Source organism: Parasteatoda tepidariorum, chromosome 7 (genome assembly GCF_982258835.1).
Source record: "Parasteatoda tepidariorum strain Cologne lab strain chromosome 7, Ptep-v5.0, whole genome shotgun sequence".
Lineage (NCBI taxonomy): Eukaryota > Metazoa > Arthropoda > Arachnida > Araneae > Theridiidae > Parasteatoda > Parasteatoda tepidariorum.
The window spans coordinates 32,302,716-32,327,718 of NC_141761.1; the positions used below are offsets into that span (position 1 = coordinate 32,302,716).

General features: G+C 25.9%; 1 protein-coding gene across 1 annotated transcript in view; it reads right to left on the reverse strand.

The window, feature by feature from the left end:
• Positions 1–4,323: 4,323 nt before the first annotated feature.
• RhoGAP1A (Rho GTPase activating protein at 1A) overlaps positions 4,324–25,003 on the reverse strand; it is a 46,171-nt gene continuing 25,491 nt past the window's right edge. Inside the window, exons 10-24 of the mRNA XM_071183652.2 lie at positions 24,695–24,828; positions 21,938–22,005; positions 19,224–19,330; positions 19,092–19,145; positions 18,865–19,003; positions 17,488–17,552; positions 17,203–17,242; positions 17,017–17,091; positions 16,457–16,554; positions 14,103–14,258; positions 11,751–11,860; positions 9,686–9,825; positions 6,345–6,479; positions 6,102–6,207; positions 4,324–5,102 (exon numbers count right to left, since the gene is read on the reverse strand). Coding sequence (XP_071039753.2) covers positions 4,877–5,102; positions 6,102–6,207; positions 6,345–6,479; positions 9,686–9,825; positions 11,751–11,860; positions 14,103–14,258; positions 16,457–16,554; positions 17,017–17,091; positions 17,203–17,242; positions 17,488–17,552; positions 18,865–19,003; positions 19,092–19,145; positions 19,224–19,330; positions 21,938–22,005; positions 24,695–24,828 — 1,653 coding nt within the window. The 3' untranslated portion in view covers positions 4,324–4,876. The remainder of the gene's footprint in view (positions 5,103–6,101; positions 6,208–6,344; positions 6,480–9,685; positions 9,826–11,750; positions 11,861–14,102; positions 14,259–16,456; positions 16,555–17,016; positions 17,092–17,202; positions 17,243–17,487; positions 17,553–18,864; positions 19,004–19,091; positions 19,146–19,223; positions 19,331–21,937; positions 22,006–24,694; positions 24,829–25,003) is intronic.

Sequence of the window (25,003 nt, forward strand, 5' to 3'; positions counted from 1 at the left end):
TAAAAAAGGAAATAAAGCAAAATTTTTGCATAAGCTTTTATTAGCAAAAGATCTTCATCCTTCACAATTTAATTTTGAAAGTTAGGTATATACATTTATTCTTTGTTACAAATGTAATTTTTACACCATAAATTAATATATTCAAAATATACAGTGTTATAGTATTTGATAAAAAATAAATTTTAAAAAAAAGTATAAATGATAATGAAACTAAATAAAAAAAGTTTTCACAAAAGTTAATATTTTTTTAAAAATGATAAAGAAAAAGAGTTAAATGAGAAGAAGAATTAATTTATGATAAAGTGAAATGTGAAGGGAAAAGAATGAGAGCTATACATAAATTTTTACACTACCTTAGTATTAAGTAGTTGAGAAATTTAAAAAAATAAAACATTTTAACAACCATATAAAGTAAAATATATACAAATCTGAATGAAATTATGAAGTAATATAAAACTTTGATGCTTTTAAATGCTCAGTAAATTTTAAAATGTAACACTATTAAAAATAAAATAAAAAAACATTGCACAACACTATCATCATCACATGAAATAAACATATCAACCTAAATGTATTCCATAAAACTGCTCAAGTAAAAGAGGAATGAACTATTGAAATTAGGGTTATAATTATCAGCATAGGCAAATATCTGTTTAATCAGCTACACAATATTTATACCAATGCTAGTCAGATAAATACTTGCATATCTTATTAATGCTTCTTTTTTTTAAAACTTTTATTCTAAGCTCAATAGTTTTAAATTCTCTACACTTACATGAAATACTTTCTAAGTTCCAGGGAACAATAAACATGGTCTAAATATATATTTTAGACTACACAAAAACTACTAACACTCTAAATCTTTTATAAATATATTTGTATAATTGTACAAAATAATTGGCAATATATTTAAAATATATTTCCATATAAAGTATAAATACAAACAACCATAGCACACGTTTAATGGCACTGTGGTATAAATGCAACATTGTGAGCAAATGAGTTGGTCTAAGTTTTCTATTTTCAACAACAAAAAAGAATGCTGTTTTTTTATTCATTTTATATTAGATAAATAAAAATAATTTGTTTTAACACTAAATACCATTTGTAAAATAAGATAAAAATTGATATATTTACAGAGATTAACAAAAATAAAGTTAATTCAAACAAGTATAGCGTTACTAAAATTAGCATATTTGTTTTCCCCCCTTAAAACACTATAAGGACTAGTATAATATGCCAACATTCGCCAGTGTTAAAGTAATAAATTAGTTATTTAACCCAAAACATAATTTAAAAGAAAACATTAAAGATAAGCAGCATTAAATTATTAATTAGTTCAATTCATAATATTTAGAATGATATTTTAAGGGGAGAACAACTGAATGGGCATTTTAGGTACAACAGAAATCTAATTTACACAAAATGCTGTTTATTTTTTTAAATATTCATATTCAATATACAAATAACAATGAAAGCTAATTATGATATTATTAATTACCAACTCCAATGAATATAGATTTATAAACCACAAATGAATATGTTACCTAAGGCATTACAATAAAATAAAAAAAACTTATGCCACTTAAGATATTACAATACAGTGCAAAGATAGCAAAAATCTCAAATCTAGTTTCATTACTTATATCAATCTTCTAAATATATTATGATTTTCCTTTATTTCTCTAAACAGACATAATAGAATGAGGGCCTAATGTACTTGTTTGAACATGTTTTCATATGTTCGAAATATCTGAGTTCTTAGTAATTTAAGTTGGGAGTAATCCCAAAAAAACTACTGCATTTCAAAATTTTTTAAAAATATTTTCAAAAAAATATATATATTCAACAGTGTAAATTTAACATCAAATACTTATTACTGTTATAGCGTGAATTCTAAAAAGGAATTTGTTTCAAGTTAAAATAATAATTAATATTCCTGAATTCTTTTACGCCCTTATTCAACAAAATTCAATTGAACTACTGGTTTCTGTAACAATGTTTACAAAAAATGGCCATTTTCCGATTCTGCTGATTGACAAATACAACAACTGTTTCACTTCGATGGCAGACATTCTGAAGAAGAGAAATTAGGGGGTTGGAAAATAAAATGCGACAATTTTAATTAAATTATACACTAATTAATTGAACAATTTAATACTAGTTTCTAATTAAGAGGCATATATGTTATGAATTACTTTTTAAAGTTTATTAATTTTTGGATTGATATCCAAAATTATAATTTGCCCTTAAATAGAAGTCACTTTTAATCCATATTGGCCAATTATTACTTCTAAAAGTAAATTGACATTCATTATTTTTATAAATTATAATTTTGTACAAGGTAATAGCAATTATACTATCTCATTTCTTGAACAAAAGCTCTTGATTCAGAGTTACATTTTCCGATCAGTTTAGATATATATGTGCTTTGATGTATGAATAATATTTTGAAATTTTCAAAAGATTGGGGATTACATGTTATTATCAAATAAGATGAATGTTAAAAATAATTTTATCACGCAAAATTTTATAGTTTATTATTATGAGAGCTTAAACTTTTAATAGCAGAAATATTAAAAATGTAAACTCCTTATCACTGTAATCAAAAATATTTAAAATAATTACTCACCTCTATTTTAAAGTTATGTAATTAATGCTATAAAATATATAAATAGTTTAAGTAATATTTTTGATGATTGCAGACACGAATATCTATAATAAGACCAAAACTCTACTTTACAAACAAGCTCTAATTAAAAAGTCCCAGGTGAAAATTCTCCTCTAACAAAATGTCTATGAATCGTTTAACTGGCGGAGAAAAAATATAGCATGTGGCCAGCCAAAAAAGTTATTTAACCATTTAAGTTGGATTGTGACCTAAATTTAAAGTTGAGTTACTAACACCAGTCATGATTAAATAGCAATCGAAAGAATACAAGAGGTTTGAATTAAAGAATCATGTTACAGCTGCATAAGAGTGTTAGCCAGAATTAATTTCAGAGTAATATAGAAAATATATACCATTGCTTTTATCAGGAAAAAAAATTTAAAAATAAAAAATATTATATAAATATATTTAACACTATGAATACTTTAAAAGATTGTGAATAATGCTTACTTTGAATTGGTTTTTTATAATTGAGTCAGCTCTATCAAGGAAGCCCTGCATTAAACATAATATTTTTGATAATTTAAAGTTTCCCTTATTTCTTTTTCCTTTATATTGTGATGTGACAAATGAATAGCTTAGATATAAATTCAAGAAAATGAACACTACGAAAGAAACATAAATTTTGTTTAACTAAATATATAACTTAGTTCAACTTGAACTTAGTTCATCTCAGCATTACTACCACTATTGTAACAATTGCATTTTTATCTTTAACTGATTTTAATTATTTTGCCTAAAAACTAGTTGAAAACTAATTTATTTTAAAGAAATTATGAACACCGAATGATTTTTATTAAAAACTACTTTTATCTTGTCATTAATAAATAAAATTAAAATACATTTTCAAACAGAATTAAAAGATTTTAAACATATCAACATATTTAAATATATTAGCATCTTTAAATAAATAGCTTTGGGAAATGAAACATATTTTGTTGTCGTTAAATGTGTATACGTTTTGATCAAAATCATAAAATAAGTACAAAATACAAACTCTTTGTGACTGCTTTTAAATATTCATTGTTTTCAAAGTATAAAATAATAATAGTTTACTATTCTTAAAAAAAAAATACATCAAATAAGTTAAATGAAATAAATGTATTTAAAAAAAATCTACATGTTTGACTAATATAGTGAAACATGATTACTTTTGTTGTGTTTTTTATAACACTATGTTTAACGATTTCTCAAATCCTAAGGGTGACTACAAAATAAAAATACTTTAAATGCAAATGAAGTTGCTCTTGTGATTTTCTCTGTTTCTACTTTAAATCCCCTGATAGTTCAAGGCTTCCTTTATTATTTATATTCCTTTATTAAAGTCTCTAGAGGCACAGTTCCTGAAGTCTGCTAAATGCAAGGTTATATAGTTTTAGATCTATGAAATATTTTCTTTTCTTATCACAGTAAAAAATAATTTTATAAGAAATTTTTAGAATCACCGAGTACCTCAGTTTTATAAAAAATTTGCTTTAGAATAAATTGATATCCAATTTTTTTTAGACTACAAAGACAAGAAGGGCACTTCTTGTTAACAGGCAAGAAAATGAATAAATAGAATAAAAGTATGTGTATATATATAAATATATATTTTTTATTATACGTACACAAACACTGTGTGCTTCAGTAGGTATTTGCAATTAGCTTCTGATCATACCATTTTATTTTTTCTACCAATATGAATTTTATGTTTTTCCATTAAGTTTATAAGGATAAAATTTATAGTTACAATCAAATTTTGTGTGAGGTGCCTTTTAAACATTCTTCAATTATTAAGTGTCAGTAAAAAGACTAGAGTTCTTTCTAAATATGCACCTACAAATGATTTTGGGAAGCTTCTGAAAAGTATAATTTTTTGTAAAAGGCACACTTATAAAAACGAAACTTTTTTTTTTTTAAATATAGAAAAATCCTTAAAATTAGTCCTAATGAATCCTTGAGGAGATATCTCCACTTAGGATTTTGTTTTCTAAAAGAAATTAGAAAAGTCCTGCTTAAAGTATTAAAACATTTCCTAAGATTCATTGGATCCAATAAAACATGTGATAAACCAACATGCTTTCACTGTTCATTTGACTTAGTATCTGCCTAATGATGCACACAATTTTAAAAAAATATTAATGAGAAAACAAATAGTTTCTAAACAAAGTAAAAGTTCAAGCACCATTTTGTTTCCACTAAGAAATTGTCTCGTGTTGCAAATTACTTTGATTCAGGTGAATCAGGTTTAAGAGGCAAACCAGCAGCATGCCTTTTAAGGAAGAAGTAAAAGATGCCAGCTTGGGCCATAACATCTACAGTTCCAGCAGTTAGAAGATCAGAGGGAGATGAACTTGAAGAACGACTGCCGGGCCTTAATAAAGTAGGTCCAAATACAGTTGCCAAGTTATGCAGAGACATCTTATTGGTAACTTCACTTTGATGAATTCTACAATATGTTTAATTACATTTAATAAGTTAAAATAACGAATACTTACACACAATTTTATATACATTTCTTGAGATTGGGAGTCAGTTTTGCATTATAGATTTTGCATTATATTATTGATTTGTGGAATATGCTGTAAAAAATTTGTCATAGAGTATAATGCAGCGTTCTAAATTTGAATTACATATGCTCCATGAACAGTAAAAATTTACAAGCAATTTAAATTTGAAAATAATTTTATGGTCATTATTTTCATTTTCATTTGTTTATTTGTAGAGAGAATTTTACATTTGTAGAAACTAAAGGTAATCAGATAAAGCATGAAGCTGCATATAATTACATAGCAGCTTTTTATAACTTATGGTTTTGAGTTTTAAGGGTCTGTATACATAAATATATAAGTGATAACTTTTACTTTGACGATTATTATTTTTTCTGGCTGGGATAGTCTGGTTAGTAGGGCATTGGAGCCCATGTTCAAGAGGTAGTAAGTTCAATCCCTGCCGACCAAAGACTACCCGTGTAGTAATTGGTAAATGGTGCACATTAAATATGTCAAGTCACGAAGTCCCCTAACAAACTTTACCTCTGGGGGTATTGAGTTAGAGATTGATCATTCTCTGGTTCAGGTCAAAAATTATGATGTGTGGATGAATGATCGGATGTATGAATGGGATGCCCTATAAATGGACTGTCACGTGTGTGCGGCTGTCACATTCTTGGCCATAGATTGCACAACTGAGTAATAAGAAATGCACCCTCTGCCTTAAACTCACTTAGTTTCACGAAACAGACTTGCTGGTATTTGGCAAGTCGCATTAGAAACAACAACAACACAACATCCACCATCAAATTAAAAAACAGTTTCCTAATTTTACCTTTAATTTATATTTAATTATTTATTTTTACTTTAACAATTAAAAAAAGACTTGTCTCTTAAGAATCCAATAGTCACTATTTTCATTTAATTGGCTTCTTTATTTTGTTATAGTGACTTACCTTACAAGATGGTCCAGTAAATAAGAAATAATTCCTCTATTTATTTCGGGTAACTCTTGAAATAATAGTAATAGCAGTTTACTTTTTTCCTCTTGATTACTCATACCTAATAACAAAAAAAGTATCTTAATTAAATATTCAGAATTTTTCTTTTAAATGAATGTTATGATTAAACTTACATTAAAATTATTTCCTCTAAGTGTTAAATAAAGAAAAAAAAGACAGAATTATTTTAAAACTTACTGAATGCGCGGAAAAACTTTTGATAAAGAGAATCTGTGAAAAGAGCTTCAGGTAATTCCCTCAAGTACATTTTAAACATTCCAGTTACAGAATGTATGTCAACTTCTTTCAAAAGTTGTTCAGCTTCATAGACATCTGAAAATAATAAAAAAACTTTTAATGCTTTCAAGAAACAATACAAGCATAAGGTAACAACTTCTTAATCAATATTACATATTTAATAACTCCCAACTTACTGTTTTCAATAAATAGTTGATAAATAACAAAAGCAACAAAGTCTTAAGTTTAAGACATTTTTCAACAGTAACATTCATTAACAGAATGAAAACTGTAGTTTGATAGCTGTTACTAGCATTTTGAATTTTCATTGATTAAAAAGTCACTAAAATTTGATAACAGTAATTAATGGAACCAATTTATTAGCAATTTTAAAATATATCAATGGTTTGAAAAAATTATAAGATATAAGGTTTTGTGGATTTTCATTTGATTAACAGAAAATCAATACATTTTACCTTTCATAAAATCATGTAAATACTATGAAAGTTAATTCTTTAATAAATCAAATCGAAATCTTTTGTTAAAAATATACCTATTAATGCATAGTTCCTGAAAGTTTAATATCAAGCCATGGTAGCTATAAAATTACTTTATTGAGCAATATATTTAGACAAAAAGTAAATAAAATTAATCAAAACATATTCAGAGAAACAACTAAAGATACATCCGTTAAATGCATTTACATAATTACGATAGGTGCTCTAGTCTTAAATGCTTCAAACATTGAAAACAGTCAATGCAAATGCTATCATAAAGCTATATTCTTTGTCTTTATATTTCTTAAAAATAGATATGCTTTAATTTTGTATCATGCATACACATATATATATCAATTAATGTGTACTATGATGACCACTGTGGTTCAAACAAAAATGGACATTATAACTTGAGGTCGCTATATCATGACTATGTAAAATAAGTGAAAATATTTAATTATATTTCAAAAATACTAGACATTTTGAATAGAACAATGTGAAAAGCATGTTTTTACATTATACATGGCGAAAATCTAATTCCCTTTTCGAAAATGAGATTTTCGAATTAAACACTTTTTAAAAACACCCATTGAAAAAAGCACCTTTAAGAGCTTTTAAAAAACGGAAATCGAAAATAAGCACCTTTAAGCACTTTTCAAAAACGCTACACACCATGATATAGCATTATTTTGAGAGCTTCTCATTATGCATTCCCATCACTTTGGAAAGCTTTCCATTAGTGCATTTTTTTTTTAAATTTTAATGTCCAATTGGGCATCAATTTCAAAAATAGAAGTTTTATCGGCATTAAAAATGTCTATCTCTTTATAATCCTAAATAATATTCAGTCACATTTCAGCTTTTCACTTTTCTACAACTGCTGCACTAACACTTGCTTCTTCCCCAGCAATTTCTCAAAAAGAAATATTTTTCTGTCTTTTAGATCTATCAAGCCATTCATAAGAGTAATTAAAGGCATTACGCATAAAGTAGTGTAGTTTGACACACTGTAAAGACATGCTGTCATTTGTAGTCCCAACACCAGGAAGTTTAAGTATGGAGGACTGAAAAATAATCTGTGGAAAAGAAATTTAAATACACTATAACCGAACTACCAATTTTTCAGCAGTTCACTATAAGGGTTTCAAATAACATTACTTAAATGTATGTTCGGACACAGGTCGCTAAAAAATTTCATGGCAACAGTGTCTCCTACATCCAAGGTTCGCTTCAACTGTATAAGATATATTAAATGTGAAAAAAATACAGGGTATCTGCTACATTTTCGATTTTTCAAATCCATGACTTTCCATGATTAATTCCAGGAACTTTTCATGACTTAACGAAGTTACTATTTTCTCCGACAAAAACACAACAATAAATTTAAAAAAGCATTATAAAAACATTAATTGAAATGATAGGCATAACCAAAACTGCTATACTCTGCATCTTCATATTTATAGATTTTAAATTTAAAAAACAGCAGACAAAAAGAGTTGGAGCAATAAAATAGCTGAAAAAATAATAGCTGAACAAATTTTTTTTTCATCTTTTTTTCTCCAGAATTATATTCTAAAGATATTTTTCTAATTCATCAGAAAGGAAACAAAAACTTCTGATTTTTCTGTTCTCATATTGGAATAAAATAAAATTTGGCAATGACTGGCTTGCTTCAGCTAGAATTTTAAATTGATAAAATAAAAATAATAATAAAAATTCTAAAATCACAGAAGTTTAAAAGATAATTAGTGCTAGAAATGATGTTTTTTCTTTCCTTTTTTGAAAGAACAACATAATTTTTGAAGAACATGATAAAAACATTTTATATTTTAATAAAATATGACTGTGAGTGGAGATTTTGTTGGAAATTCAAACCTTCGGAACACCATGAAAATGCGGGGGGGGGGGGGATTTCATTTTAAAAATTTGATTTTTTAACGATCTAAATCCATGACTCTCTATGATTTTCTTTTTAAATCGTTAAAATCATAAGAAATTTTGTTCAATACCGAAATTTATGACTTTCCAGGTGTGCGGATATCCTAAAAATATCATTATAATTAAAGAAATTAATTTTTTACAAGTTGCTCAACTCTAACAAGTATGCTGACATTATTTATTGGATTTTGGAAATATTTGATACAAATGAAGCATTGCATATGCATAAGTTAATAGAATACAAACAATATAAAATTTATAAAATAAATTTTATGTCAATATTTTCTTTTTGAATATTATCATTCTATGCATATAACTATAATTTAAAATAATACATCATAGGGGAAAGATACATTTAAGAAAAATAAAGAAGGAGCAGTTATTTTCAATAAACAATACGAAATTCAATAATATAAGAGGTAAATGTCACGCTTTACCTCAAAATTAAACCATCTAAGGAAAACAAAATGTTGTAAAAATATTGAATTTTTAAAAAAAAGAAAATCATGATAAATAAATTTATTGTACCATTTGAAAAAAATTATTAATGGTTAAGAATTCTTTTGATGTTTTGTAAAATGTTTATACAATAAATACATGTTGGACAGCATATAAGTATTATATTATTTTTTTTCAGAAAATATTACTAATTTTAGTACTTATATTTGGTTTTCTAAAAAAAATAACATGCCACACCAGGAACTAATGGCTCTAAGGTAAGGCGGCCAATCTCTGGTTTAAAAATTTAATATATCAGTCAAGATTTAATGTATCAGTCATTATATAGAGGAAGAGCTGGAAAAAGCATTAAAAGTAATTATATATTTTTTTAAAATTATAACATAATTTTAAGTGTGAAAAACATACTTGTTTCAAAGCTTTTCTTTAATCTTTGTACATCTGATGCTGAACCTGAAACTCTATATATTCCTATCTCGTGTATGCCACGTTTTTCAACTTCTCGAATACAACTGAGGATAATAAATGGCACAGTAGATTTTTCTTTCCTGAAAAAAAAGTTCCAGCACATTTTAAACAAACACATATAAACAAACAGAATGTGTTTCCTTTTAACTTGTGTGAATTTAATAAATCTCTCAGCTTAACCCACTGACGGTTTTGCACATAAAAAGTCATATTTTAACTTGCAGTTATCTGCTCCGCAAACCGGTTTTTAAAAAACCAGGTTTTTTCCATGTCAATAGATAGAGAAATAGTGAATTGGGGTGAAACAAGTCTCCCAATTTTACCCATTTGTTAAAGCACCAGTGGGTTAAAACAATTATGTCTTATTTCTTAAGCACATATTGCTTAGGTTTTTAATAACTTTAAATTAAATAAAAAATATTAAAACTAAGACAAATGAAGAATTATATAATCAAAATGATATTGCACTTTATAATCCATACATAATATTAAATCATTTTAAACATATACTATAAAATTTAAATCAAAAATCATATTTGAAAGTAAAAACTACATTTTTTTCACAATATTGGGTAAGTTTAACGTTTCTAATTAGGATCTCAATTATAAATAGAAATTACAAACCAACAAATAAGTGAACAGTGCGAGGTTATTGATTTTTGAAGTTCAAAAACTCAATAATTAAATTCAGAACTACTCAATTGTGATAAGAATATTTTTTTTCCATATAACCAACAGACTGATAGAACAATAAAGTTTAGCATGAATATAAATAAGGACATAAATGCAATGTTCCTTGTTTACAATTTGAAAAAAAATTACATTGTGTATGCTTTTTTTCAATCACAAGTGTATCATGCTTCACATCAAAATATAACCCTTGAAGTAGGTTATAATTGTTCTGCATGCTTCAAAACCAACATTTTGCAACCCCCGTTGAAGCAATCACTGTATTTGTTCTGATAATCTAAAGTAATCAGGACAGTATTTTTTATTTTGAATTGCGCCTGCTACAGTGACATAAAATTCTTCTAAAATATCATTGCTAAATCATGCCCTTTTTTTTGTAGGAGAGTTTAAGCATTTGAATTAAGATTAAAAAATTCTCTTCTATGTTCAAATAACCTTTTCTCTATGCTTAATATTTTGCTATATCTTTTCTTGTCTACAGGTTCTTTGAATACCTGAAACTTATAATTAGTTCAATGTAGGGTATTTTACTTATTTCTTGACTGTCGCAGATGATAAACACAGGACACTCACAAAACTCAATACAGTGATCTTTTTGTATTAGAAATCTAATGTTATTTTACACACACTTTTAAGCAGATACATATTGAAGTATCAGAATTTTTTTTTTTTTTTTAAATCTTCAATTTTCTTTTTGAAACTTTCCTTCACTTTATCACTCTTATATAATTACATAAGATTATGATAACTACTTCGGTATCTCTTTATTCACTGTACAATTTTATAAGATATTATTGTTAGCATTAAAGCTCTAACAAGTACAGATGTAACTGGCAGTGCAACAATGCTCAAAATTTGAAAGAAAAAAAAAATGTTACTTCCAAGGCTTGGTTGCATTATTCAAGAAAGAAGTACTTGAAAGCTAATTTTAGAAAGAATGAACTACATGCAAAATATGGCATCATATGTCGTGCTGAGCTGAAAAGAAAGTATGTCAAAGAATTTAAATTTCTGAAGAAAAAAAAAATTTTTTTTTGGTGCATAATGCTACTAATAGATAGTCAAATTTGCGAAAACCACACATTTTTTCAAGGTTTGGGCTCAATTTGCTATCAACAGATGTAAGCACAAAATTAATTATTCTTCGAATTTCAGTACCTTTGAGATAAATTTTCTGCACCGTAGCCTTTAATAAAAAAAAAAGAAAGTGAGAAAAAAAAATTTCAGTACATCTTAATGTACAATATCAAATTTAAACAAAATTTGAAATGTTTTAAATCACAAATTTGGAAGCAATTTCAAGAATAATACTTACTTGCAGACTTGTTGAATTTTCACACCAAACACTCCACCTGACTTTGAAGATGGAATTCTTCTTAATGAAAGTTCTGGTGGCTCATATTTCAAACCAACAGTCAACATAAGCTTAAAAAATAAAATACTGATATCAGAAAAAAAATTACAATACAAATTAAAAAAAGAATAGAACATGGATAATTTTGAATTTTTTTATTTAGTATCAAAAGAAAGTGACAATGCAAAAATGCATAACACCTACCCCTTATTTGAATAATAAAGGGTATTTGAAGAAAAAAATTATACTCCCATTATACACCTGAAATCTCAAGAAAGACTTATAAGATTACAAAATTTTCACTAAATGATAAAAAATTTTATGATCTTACAATACATGATTTAGAATACAGTTAAAAATAATTACTACACAAGAACATTAGTGCAAGCATGTGAATTTAATTACATAAAATAAAGAGCATTTTGTTGATGCATAATAGATATTGCATTTTAAACATAGAAAATGAAAACCAATATCACAACACTGGTTAAATTATTTTCTTTTTCAATTTTTTTATTTTATTTTTTAAAATGTATTAAAACAAAGCAATTTTACAAAAGGATAGATTAATTTATTATGTAAAGCAATAGTTTCTACTTTGTTACACTTATTTCAACTTTACTTAAAAGGATGCTCAGAAAAACTTCTAATTAAACTGTAGAATTTTCACCTACCCTGATGCAAACTTCATGGTTTGAAGGTTATTATGCGCTAAAAAATTAGAGCACACACTATTTTTAAGTTACATATTATACACAAAAATGCATTTTCTCTGAATAAAAATACCCTTTTTCAGATGGATTTAGCTTTTTACTCTTAAAATATAATGGGTGACCAAAATTTAGAAAATATTTTGCTCAGTAAGAAGAGTGGTTAAAATTTTAAGCCCTTTTATGTTCAGTTTTTTTTTCTTCTTTTTTGTGTATTTAGCAATATTTCTGAAACTATTTAGCAAATTAAATGAATTTGCCTACATTAATAAAACTTGTTCGAAGACATTACAAAGATGATACCACGAAAAATAATCAATGTAGGGACTAAATAATTGATATCATATTTAACACTTTGTAGTGAGACACAAAAATCTTAATCATATTTCTTTCGTATTTCACACTGTTTTGGATAAACCTCTTTAGATTCAGAAAATTCCCTTAGGTGAATCAAGGAAAGTCTAGAGTTCAGTTTTGAATCTCTTTTCGAACATATATATGGATTATTTTCTCATTTCGTTAACTTTTGCATCCTTAAGGAAAATTTCTCATTGAAATATCTATTTCCATTAGTTAATGGTATATTTTACTTACTTTATTTCTCGCTGGTTGTGGATTTGTGACTCAAAGGCAAGATATTAATATAAAATTATCAATATTAAGTTAAAATTGAGATGAATTTTTCCTTATTGACTTTATCCAAAGTTGAGGTTTTAAGAAAATCGCCCATATGTATCTGTCTTGTGAATTTTTTTGTAGTTGTGTCTAGCTACTGATAATTAAACTGTCTTATGTAATATTTTTCCTTCACAAGCAATAAAAGAAGCAGCTATATATGGCGACAAATATTTGACAATGATTTTAAATCAATTCTAATATTTAAATTTAAAGTCACATTTGTAGCCAAAATCTATTCCTAAAAAAAACATTTCTTGTTAGGTATAGTGCAATTCTGTCACTTAAGAAGATTCTTTTATGAATGAAAGTGCATTTACGATTACTGAATAAAGGAAGAAAGTGCTGTTTAAATATGTCGTCCTTACACTTTATGAGAATTCTTAATGTGAAGTACATTTTCAAATCAAATTTATTTGTGCACAATCAAGAATTGTACTGTGATAATTGAAGTTAAATCACTTTTCAAAATATTAATGTGTTTCTTGTGTAAAGTTCGATTTTTCAAATTTCAGATTCCATACATTTAATAAAATATAAAAATTAAAGTTTTGAAAATATATATATATTTTTCTTTTAACTTACTGCACATTAGCACAAAAAATTATAATTTTTATCCTAGCAAGCAATAATTTTGATGCAGCCGAAAGCAGTTTTAATAAAAATAAATTTCAGCATACTTCCTTCAACTAAATTAGTTAATTAATTTAAATTAATATGGAAAAGAGTAATCAGTCTAAATTTTGTTTTCAGCAATCAATTTAAACAGTTTGAAAAAATATGCAAAATTATTTTCTAAATAATGCAATTAATAGCAAATGAGGAACTCAAATTTCAATGAAAGATCAGCTTAAGAATCTAATATTATGCATCATAAAATTTCAAAAGTTAAAACAAATTATATTAAAATCTTATTTTGAATTCATACTTCTTGCAAACTGACTGACTTCTCCTGTATTTTGTCTGTTAACCAGGCTTGACTGAGCTCTAAAGCTCCTTTCCCTCTGAGTATTGGCCCTTCTGCGGTGTTTTCGTAGCATAGAATTCTCAAGGTTTGAGAACCTTCCAAATCAATTATAAAATCCTAAAAAGCATGAATAGCTAATCATTAATGAGAATTCAAGTTTAAAACATTTTTAACACATACAGTTATAAAGCAAAATTAAATTTACGAATAAAAAAAGTGAATTATTACTTTGCAACAAAGAAAATGCATGAGATCAAAAACTATAAATGCGAATATCACTACCAAGTTACAATTAATGACTTTTTCTTATAACTGATAAAATAATGATTAATAAATGGTAAGTTTTAAGGAGATTGATTACAATACTATAATTATGAATGTAACAATTATAAACACTAGACCACAAAAAAACAATTTTTTTTAATTTAATTGTCGCTGATTTAAAAACATAAAATTGCAAAAAAATTACATTGTTACATTTTTTAGAGGTGAAAGTTTAAAAAAATTTTGATTGGACAACCAATTTTTTTCCTTTTTAAATAAAATAAAAGGAAAAGAATATGATTATCATACAATAAAATTTGATTGGCCCTCAAAGTTGTGCATATGACATTTGTCCATTTGAATCAAATGTAATCAAAATAAAATAGCATAAAAAAATATACAACATATTGGCTATTTAGCATGTGCCTGCTTAAAGAGAGGAATCGATTTTTTTTGGCATCACTGTTGGCAAAATGCAAACATCGAACAAATGCAACGTATCGATCATGACTCATTACACAATTAAAAAATGGCGTTGCAAGCATGGAATTCATTGAAAAGTACATTTTGATTTTGGGTCTTTTTATAATACACATCAAAATTGTTAGAGCAAAGAAAACAAACATTTCTTTCTCTGGGACAGGTAAATAGTTCAAAGAACATGCACCAGATGCATCCTCAGAATATATACTCCTCTGATACAGATTAGTCTGTTCCGTAATTATTTTCATTATAGTATCATCAAAATAATGCCTAAAGAAATCAATCTCTTCCTCAACCGAATTATCCACTTTTAGTATAAGCACTGCTTTGAATGGTAATTGTGTTACATTTTCTACTGTGAATGACCATGGAGAAGTACAACTTGCTTTCGATGTACTCGGCATACAGATGTCAGAAATGTCCTCATCATCATTAGATTCGCTAGATTCTTTATGATCAGAATAATCAGAATATATTATAGTGTCACTATCACTACTATCCTAATCTGTTTCAGAATCAATATCTGAAATATTTTGCATCATTTCTGCTATTTCTAGCTCAGTTAAAATTTTTAGAAGCTTCGACATTCTAAAGGTAAAAAGAGAAAAAATTCACATCTAAAAGATCTAACTATCCACTAAAAACTGGATCGCAAATCAAAATACCCAACGCGGTAGCAAAAAAAAAACCTCTCCTGCTCGCTGTAAACAAATACCACATGCGAATTTAAAGAGCCGTCATAAAGCATGCCATTCGGAAACATTCCTTTCTGCTTCGTTCCTTCCCCCTATAAACCATGTTTATGTGAGTCATACTACTCTCATTTTGAGTAGAAGGTCAAATCTACATGTATCTGAAACCATATGGACATATAATGCCGTCTTCTAGCAGAACTTTTATTTTTTGAAACGTTCCAGGACACTGGCACTAATAGGTGATGGCCGGGGGTGGAAGAGAAAACGCTCTTGCACGCCGGCATGTCGGTCGGAAGTGAGTGCGTTTTTTGCCGGCACGTACAGGTGACAGTTGGCGTAAAAAGGTTAATACTTCAAGTGCCTTAGGAATTTTACTAATTTATGAATATGTTTTCAAACTTTTTCAATAATTAGAATTAGTAGTGTTCTGAAAACTTACAAGACTTCAGTTAATTATAACAATGAAAAATCTTAGCAACACCATCAAGTGAAATATTACGTTTAAAATTTATACAACTTGGAAAATAACTCAGTGAGTTTAAAAAATGCAGCTTTTACAAAAATATTGTCCATACTCAATATTACATTTAACTTTTTAATATAAATTTGAAAGTTCATACAAAATTTGTAAGACTTTTCTATGAATTAAAATGCGAAATTCAAAAATATGAAGCTTTTAAATTCCTCATTTTTAAAAAATTTTAAGAACACTAAACCAATTAAATATTATTTTTAGAATTACACAGGAACCACTTTTTGGAATCAAGAAAGAATTTTCTTTGAAACAATATAGCACACATAGCTTAAAGCCTACCCAAAATTAAACTACACACTATTTTTCTCAATTAATAAAAGATTTTAAAGAATACAAACTTGATTAAATGCAGGTTCCATTGTATTGAAACACGTCTTCGTTTTAGCTTTATTAAAAAAGTGACCATAAGAATCGACTTCAAAACAAAGATACACATCTGAAATTAAGTTGAAAAAAATTAGAATAAAATCATACTGATGCATAAAATAAAAATGTAAGCTTCTGTACTAAAAAAATATTTAACAAGTGGTTACTTTCATAATCATGACCTTAACAAACCATATAGCATAAGGATTACAAAATTAGGCGAGTATCCAGTTTATGAAACTAAAATCACAACCTTCACTCAGGATTATTATTTCATTTTCACAAAACAGGTAGAAATAATTATCTGGCAAAATTATTTTGCAATATTTCAAGTAGTATAGACGAAATTACGTATAATTACGAAAAACATCAATAAGCATAAAAGATAACACTAAAATTTAAAAAACTCTGACACTGAAAAAAATTGTTTGATTACAATAACAGTTATACCTTATACCTCAATGAGAAGACAACAAACATCAAATTCAAAAACAAAATTTTAACAGTAACAGTACAATATCTTAAAACGAACCTGAAGGTCTGGACAGTCCATGCAAACTAAGAACTACTATATGCAAATCTCCAACAAGGAGATCCTCATCTTTTCCTACAAACAAAAATATTTGTTAATAATTTTATTTTCTAAAACTACATTATCTAATTACTACTTCAAAAAAGAAATAATGAAAATTTGTAATTTTACAACAATAAGTTATACCTGATCTTAGAAGAAATGATCCCAGATTGGTGCCAAGATGCTGAAAAATATGAATCAGACAATTTTATAAAATACTTAAAAGAGAATTTTAAAAATAGATTTTTAAATTTAATTGTTAAAAAAATGAGCTTGTTAAAAATAAGTGTGTGTGCATGTGTAATAGGAAACTCTACTTATATAATATTAAAGAGCAATTACAGTAGAAAAGTGCAACTGAAGTTTACACACAATGTAAAATTCATGTCACCTAAAACTAACAGAAAGCAAAAGTAGTCAAAAACTAACCTTACGACATGATGTGACCCAAGCTTGTAACTCGTACAAATTAATAGGAGATGCAGTAATAGAAGCTATAAAAACAAAACAGTTAAAAAAATTATGGTGTATAATATTTTTACATTGCATAAATATAAAATTTAAAACGAGTTATGACAAGAAAGATATTTCGTACAATCACATCATTTTTGGTACCTTATCTAGCACCCTGCGAAAAGTTAAGTGAAAAATAAGTAAACAAACAATTGTTGAAAATGTACATTTATAAATTTCCCCTAAACGAAATTCATACAAATTGTCAGCAGTTCAATTCGTCATTTTTTATTTAATCAGCTAAAATTTCAGTGGAAAAATTAGTTATCTCGAGGTATCTGAGAATAAGATTCTTATAAGTCATTTCTCTACAAATATATATAGATATTCTAAATGGGGTCTCCATAATTTTTTAAAAAATCAATTGAAAGTCACCAAATTATATTTTTCAGGATAGCCTAGAAGTGTTTTAATGAAAAATATAGTTATTGCGACCCTATAGTCAGAAAATTTTAAAACTTGCATTAAAAAATTCTAAGGTGCTAGTAAAAAGAAAAACTGCTTTAGAGTTCAAGAAATAATGAATTAAACTAAAACTAGGTGATACATCGAAGAAAAAAGAATGAAGTTTGTGAGTGTGCCTTTCAAATATATCCGGAACTGCTTGAACTAGCATTCTGCAGCAAGTGGTGGTGTTTAAATGGGTACCAATCATATAATTAAAGTATTTAATACTTGTACCTAATATAAATATATTAATAATATGTTTTATATGACCCCTAGAAATGAATGGGTACCAGGGAAAATTTCTTGATTGTGGTAATTAAATTTTACTATCATGCGTTGACCTTGAGCAACAACTTTACACCAAGTGATATCGAATATAGTTAAACTTCATTTTGATGGAAGGACCTTCTTAAAGCTTTATCTAATAAATAGCCAACAGAAATGACTACAAATAATAACAAAAAAAATTGAAATTATTTTAGATTTATCTATTATGTCTTTATATGCTTTTGCCCAGTTATGTGCAAAATTTTGTAGTGTTGATAAATAGTGATTTAGAGATTATTTATCCCTTACAAAAAGTGTTTACAGAAACAGTGTGAAAATTTATTGTAACATATTTTTATCAAGATTTTTCTAAATTAAACTTTAAAACACTCAAATCTTAAATCAAATAAAGTAAATATTTATTCTTTTAACTTAACACAACATATATTAAATCATAATTAGTTTTTAGATTTCATTTAGTTTCGTTTCTCATTAGTTGTAGAATATTAATTGGCCTTCTGAAGTAGAAAAGAAAATTATATTTCAGTTTAAATTACAAGTTAAAGACAAAATAATTACCGGAAGACTGAAGAATGCTGATAGCTTCTTGCCACTGAGCTCGTTCAAATTCTGATGAAAGAAAGAATGTATAACTTTTGCCTAATTTCTGACCAACTCGAAAGAGCAGATTTGGAGAAGCAAGAACCAGCTGAGCTTCCTAAAAGACATACACAAAATTAATAAAGGATAAAGCAAAAAATGATGATATTCTTTTTTCTTTTACAACACTTTTTACTTAAACTCACCAATTCTGCTAATTTCTTTTTATGTTTATCCACATTTCTTCCAACAGCTCTCCTCTAAAAGATAAGTATTTTAATTTTCTCTTATTAAGATATTATGAAAACAAAAGTAATTTATAAGAAAAGTTTATGTACATCTTTTCCTCTTTCTTCTTTTAAAATTTGATCTCGAACATTGCTAGCTCTGGATTTCAAAGATAAAATGTCATAAGGCGAGTTTTCTTTCACCAATTCATTTTCACCTGAAATATAAATTACAATAGTGTCTAATAACAAGCATAATAACTTTCATTCATTTAAATTATTTTACTGCTACTTATTAAATCTGATTTACTTTTTATAAAGGATTCCCTTTTAGTTTAAAATAAATAATAGCAAATAATTAAGGTAAAAAAATAATTACTGTAAATTAAAAATAATAGCACTTACGGACATAACAAACATAGAGTATATATTTTTTGTACGTATCTGCATACATGTTTTTTTTTATTATTATATAAATATTCGCAGCAAGACCTTAACACAAGAATGCTTCCTTTCAAAACAAGAGTTGTATTTGAAAATTTTAAATTATACAAAAAAATAAAATTATGTAAAAATCTCAGCATCAAATAACAAATATGCTTCCAAACTGGGTCTCGTGATTTTTTTTTTTAAAAACCAAAACAATTCCATTTATATTCCATTTTATTTATTTAAATTGGATTTTTTACTTGTTTTGAAGATACTTCTTGTTGACTACTAAAAAAATGGCTAAAAAGAAACGAAATTAATTCTATCAATGCTTCCTTTTATAGCTTATTTAACTCACACTGAGTAACACTAATGTAACACTAACTGAAACTGATTAACACAGAAATATATTTACAATAAATTTAAAACTTAAAATCAATAAAAAAATTGCATTAAAATGATTTGGAAGTTTTTAAATCAAAAATTTCCTTTAAAAAATCATTTAAATTAAGTCAATGATTTTTTTTTAAATTAATAGATCAACAAACAAACCAACTAACAGAACTAGTGCTTTTTTAAAATGTGAATTAAGTTTTGACTGACAAATATTTACCTTTTAGCAATGAGCTCAATTAACAGTTAACTTTGCTACATCACTTAACAAAAAGATCACAAGTTCTCAGTTTAAAATTGAAGCCCCAAAAAAACTTCAGTTTAAACAAATTGTAGAAAAGATTAATCCTAAATAAAGCTTGAAATAAAAAGGACATTGAAAAGAATAAAAAGTTATAATTCAGAATAAATAAAATAGAATAAATAAAGCTGAAGTTAAGTTAAAATGAAAATCAAGATACAAAAAAATACTTGATGCTCAAAAGAAAACAAGCGTTATATGTGAGATCTCTACACAGCAAGTGTAGAAATATAACAAAAATATAAACTTGTAATTGGAAATACTTCATTTTGAAAAATGTTGAAAATATTGATTAAATTCACCGATAACACAATAATACCTTTTTCTTTTATTTTATTTTAATAGTCACTAAAATAATTGCACCTTTTGAAAAATGGTACAATAATTGAAAATAAACTGAATTACTACTCATACAATCGAAAAATTATAATGTGTTTTGAGTACAGAAGAACAGTTCTATGTTTTACAAGCATTACAAAATGAATTGCAATATTTGATCTAAAATTGAATCAGGCAGATTGTGACTGCTAAAAGTTTTAATTTTTAAATAAACAATCCAAAAAGTATGGATATAATATATGTTGTGAATATATCCCCTTAAACCTAATGAATGCACACGCAGAAAAATAAACAGATTTACAAATAATTTTATATCTTCTCTTGTGCAGTACAACCTTTATTGGATGAGGACTGTATAAAAAAAAAAGAGGGACCACAATAAATTCAATATTTATATCAATTAATTTTGATTCATTTCTTTCAAATTGAAGAATATCAAATTGTTTCAAAAACTAAAAAAACAATGCACCATACTTTTAAACTGAAAAATCATTTGAAGTTTTGCTCCACTTTGTCTTCTTTAAAATTAAATTATGCCAGATTTGCATTTTATTGTTTGTTTACAGTAGATAAATTACATAAATTTTAAACTGCATTTATTTTGAACATGTTTTACTCAAGAAAACTTTCATTAAAAAAACTAGTAAAGTTGAAAGACTTAAATATTTTTACATCTTAATTAATGTCTCTACTTTTTGGAATTTGAAACTTCTGTTCATACAAAAGTATATTTTCCTACATATATACAATTAATTTATTTTTATTTTTGATAATAATACATATATTTTCTTACAAATTACATTATTTACAAATTACATTAACTACTCTAAATATTTTTTAAGTTGGGTTTTTCAATTGCTTTGGTCACAAATGAGCATAATTTTTAAAGTTGCGGTTTGTTTTCTATTACTTATCTGCTTGGAAATGATGCTACTTATTGGGAAACATAAATTATAACTGAAAATTCCACATAAATAACAAATCATACATTGTAATATTGTATTAACTTAAATTAAAAATTCAATGAGTAAAATTTAATAAAATAGGATAAAAAGAATAGCAATAAAATTTACTTGTATGCTTGAGAAACATTATACTACTAATAAGCGATTAAAAGATAAGATTCATATTAGGATTAATATCATATAAGAAGATTCTTTAAAAAAAATGTGTGCCCAGTGTGATTTGTTACTTAAAATTCCATCAAAATAAAACAGAAAACATAAGAAAAGTGAAAACAGCTATATTAAACATAATAAATATTTTCAAAAAAAATAAAAGATTATTTATAATAATAGATTAACAAAACAAAATATAAAATTTTAAAGACGTATAGTAATATAACTAATGAATATATGCTTACTTGTTGAATCTAAAAGTGTAGCTTCAGATAAAGGAATAAACCATTTGACTTCAAAAGTAAATTTTTGTCTGTAAAACAAAATGTGAACATCAGCATATGCAATTTTTTATAGTGCTGAATTAATAATGAATAATTCCTTAAATAGCTTTTCTTTTTCTTTTATTTCTTATCTTTTTATTTGTTTATTAATGTATTAAATTTTTTACAGTGAAAAATATTTAGTTTTGAATGAAAATCTACAATAGGATACTTTTTTTTTAATTAAAACTACATTTAATTTATTAAGGTAAACATGCAATACCTGAGTAAAGATTAGGACTGCATGGAAAAGAATACTTGAGCAATGATTTGAAGCTGCAGAATTTATAGGGAGCATTTAACACATTGAAGTGTTATAAAGAATTTTAAAAATCGACTCCCTAAAACTCTATTTTGCTCATTCAATCATCAAAAAGTTCTTTAAAAGTAAAATGCCACCAAATTGTTAAAAGTTTTACAGGTGAATTTTCAGTACGGTTATTTATACCTGTTTGCCGTATTACAGGTGAAGAGTACGATTTGAGAAATTCATTTTAGGGAGAGACTCAATGTAGTAGAATTCCTTTAGTCTGTTTACCCATTAAAATAATACGGTGCTCTGGCCAGTGAATTCCAGTAAAAGGTCTTTGAAAGTTTAGCACAGTTTAAACACTATTAACCCTTAATCATTGCAAATAGTAAGATTAATAATGTTCCATTACATCAGAAGAGTTTGCATGAAAATTCTAGTAATATGAATTGTGGCAATTATAAAGAATTTAATTAGAAATTACATAAAAAATTTCAAATGCACACTAGTGAGAAAAAAAACTTGGCTTGCTTAGTTACATGTCCTAGTTTTAGATATTTTTCTTGTAACCCTTTATCATCAATTCTGCTTTGTTCATTTTTCCAGTCCATATTTTTATTTTGCCTTCCATTAAAGATTCAGAGAGAGAAATTATGGAAAATAAAATCATAGTGAAAAATTTCATCATACTTTACTCATAAGTATTCGACAATCAATTTCAGAAACTTAAAATTTTTTATCCCCTAATGCCTCTTAGCAGAAGATAAATATTTGATGAATTTTATAATTATTATTGTTTTAAACATTGTAAATGTTAAAATAGAGTTGGAATGATTGAGTATATGTTATTAAGAGAAATTTTATATGTTACTAATAGAAATTTTTTTCTTGTAGTAACTTTATCATATGCTATTTTTGACTCATTTCAGTTTTAGCACTTTTCAAAAATAAGAACTACTCAATAATAATCTAGCGAATAGAAGTAAATAGAAGTGAATTCTCAATAATATTCTACATTTTTATATTTTTTTTATAATGAATATTTATGATATGCATAGCAATTATATCTTAGGTCAGGGGTGGCGAACCTGTATACACCAACATGCCATTTTTTCTAGAAAATTTTTTAATGAGGTCATAGACGTGCCATCAAATAATTTTGACTTATTGGGAAAATAATAATACTAAATACTATCAACTCAAAATTCTTTATTTACATTGAAAAAAAAAAAAAAACATTTTGCAATGTCTCAGTTATATGCGTAATTCAACTTAAAGTAACATCAGTGTGACTTCTGTTGCTGCAGATTAGATGACAAATAACTTATATTAGCTGGTAAGAAGTTAGTTTAAGTAGGACTGTTAATTATTTTTTTGCTAGTTATTTATTATTAGCTTGTTTTTTATGGTTATTACTTGTTTTTTTTAGCATTAATTGTTAATATAATTATTAATATATTATAATATATCAATAATTAATTATTAATATATTAATTATATATAATTATATAATATATTAATTATTAATATTAATATAATTATTAATATATTATAATATATTAATAATTAATTATTAATATATTAATTATATAATATATTAATTATTAATATTAATATAATTATTAATATAATTGCTAATTATTAATAATTGTTAATATGTTAATAATTGTTAATATAATTGTTAATATGTTATTAATAATTGTTTATTATTTTATTTGTTTTATGTGAATTTTAATTTAATTGTTACTTATGCTTCATAGCGTAATAACAATTCATAGTGCAATAACGATTGTGATCTGTGACGTGCCCAAAATATTCTATCACGTGCCATTGGTTCGCCATCCCTGTCTTAGGTTCTCAAGCTACTTTTAAACATATAATTTATTTGCAGGTACAGTTTGCAGTCTATGGGAACAAATGGAAGTAGATTGCTTTATATTTAGGTATTATTTAATAAAAGTGTCCTATTGGAATTATGTATATTCAACCAATATTATTTTTAGTTTAAAAATGACTTCAAATTAATTAATAAATAGTAGTATTTAGTAAAATCATTACAATATGATCTAAACAAGCTGCTTTGGGCACAGTAATACTTAAAGGTTAGCTTTCCCACCAGCATAGTTTATTATTTTATATTATATTAAATCTGTTTATAAATATTAATGATCTAAAGATAAGTTTCATTTTATTTATTTATTCTTATTTTTGTAATAATTATGTATTACTTGATATTTAAGTTGCAGTAATGATTCAATCTTTAAAAAATAAAACAATAAGATGTATCATAAAAATGCTTATAATAATGATAAAAAAATATTTATAAAAATCGAATAATTTCAAAACTTTTATTTGTATCTGTTCATGACTAGAAATAAATATACATGACTTAAATAAAAACGCTTTGTCATAATTCTTTTGAATATTACCTAGTGGAAGGTTTGTATCTGGCACAAACAATTACATCACTAAATAAAAATAAGTGCCTCAGCTTTCGATGGCCTTCAGACAACTCCACAATAAAAGAATTCTTAACTAGATGCCTTTGAGCTCTATCAGTTACCTGCAAAATAAATAACCAAGATCATAAAATACAAAAAACAAAATAGTACATTGAGGGGAAAAAAAAGTTTGTAACTCATACAACATTTCTGATGTGACACTTAGATTTAGATTCTAGCAGTCTAAAAGAAGAGTGAAAAAAATGGTTTATTTTGTTTTTAAAAAAAAAATCAGAA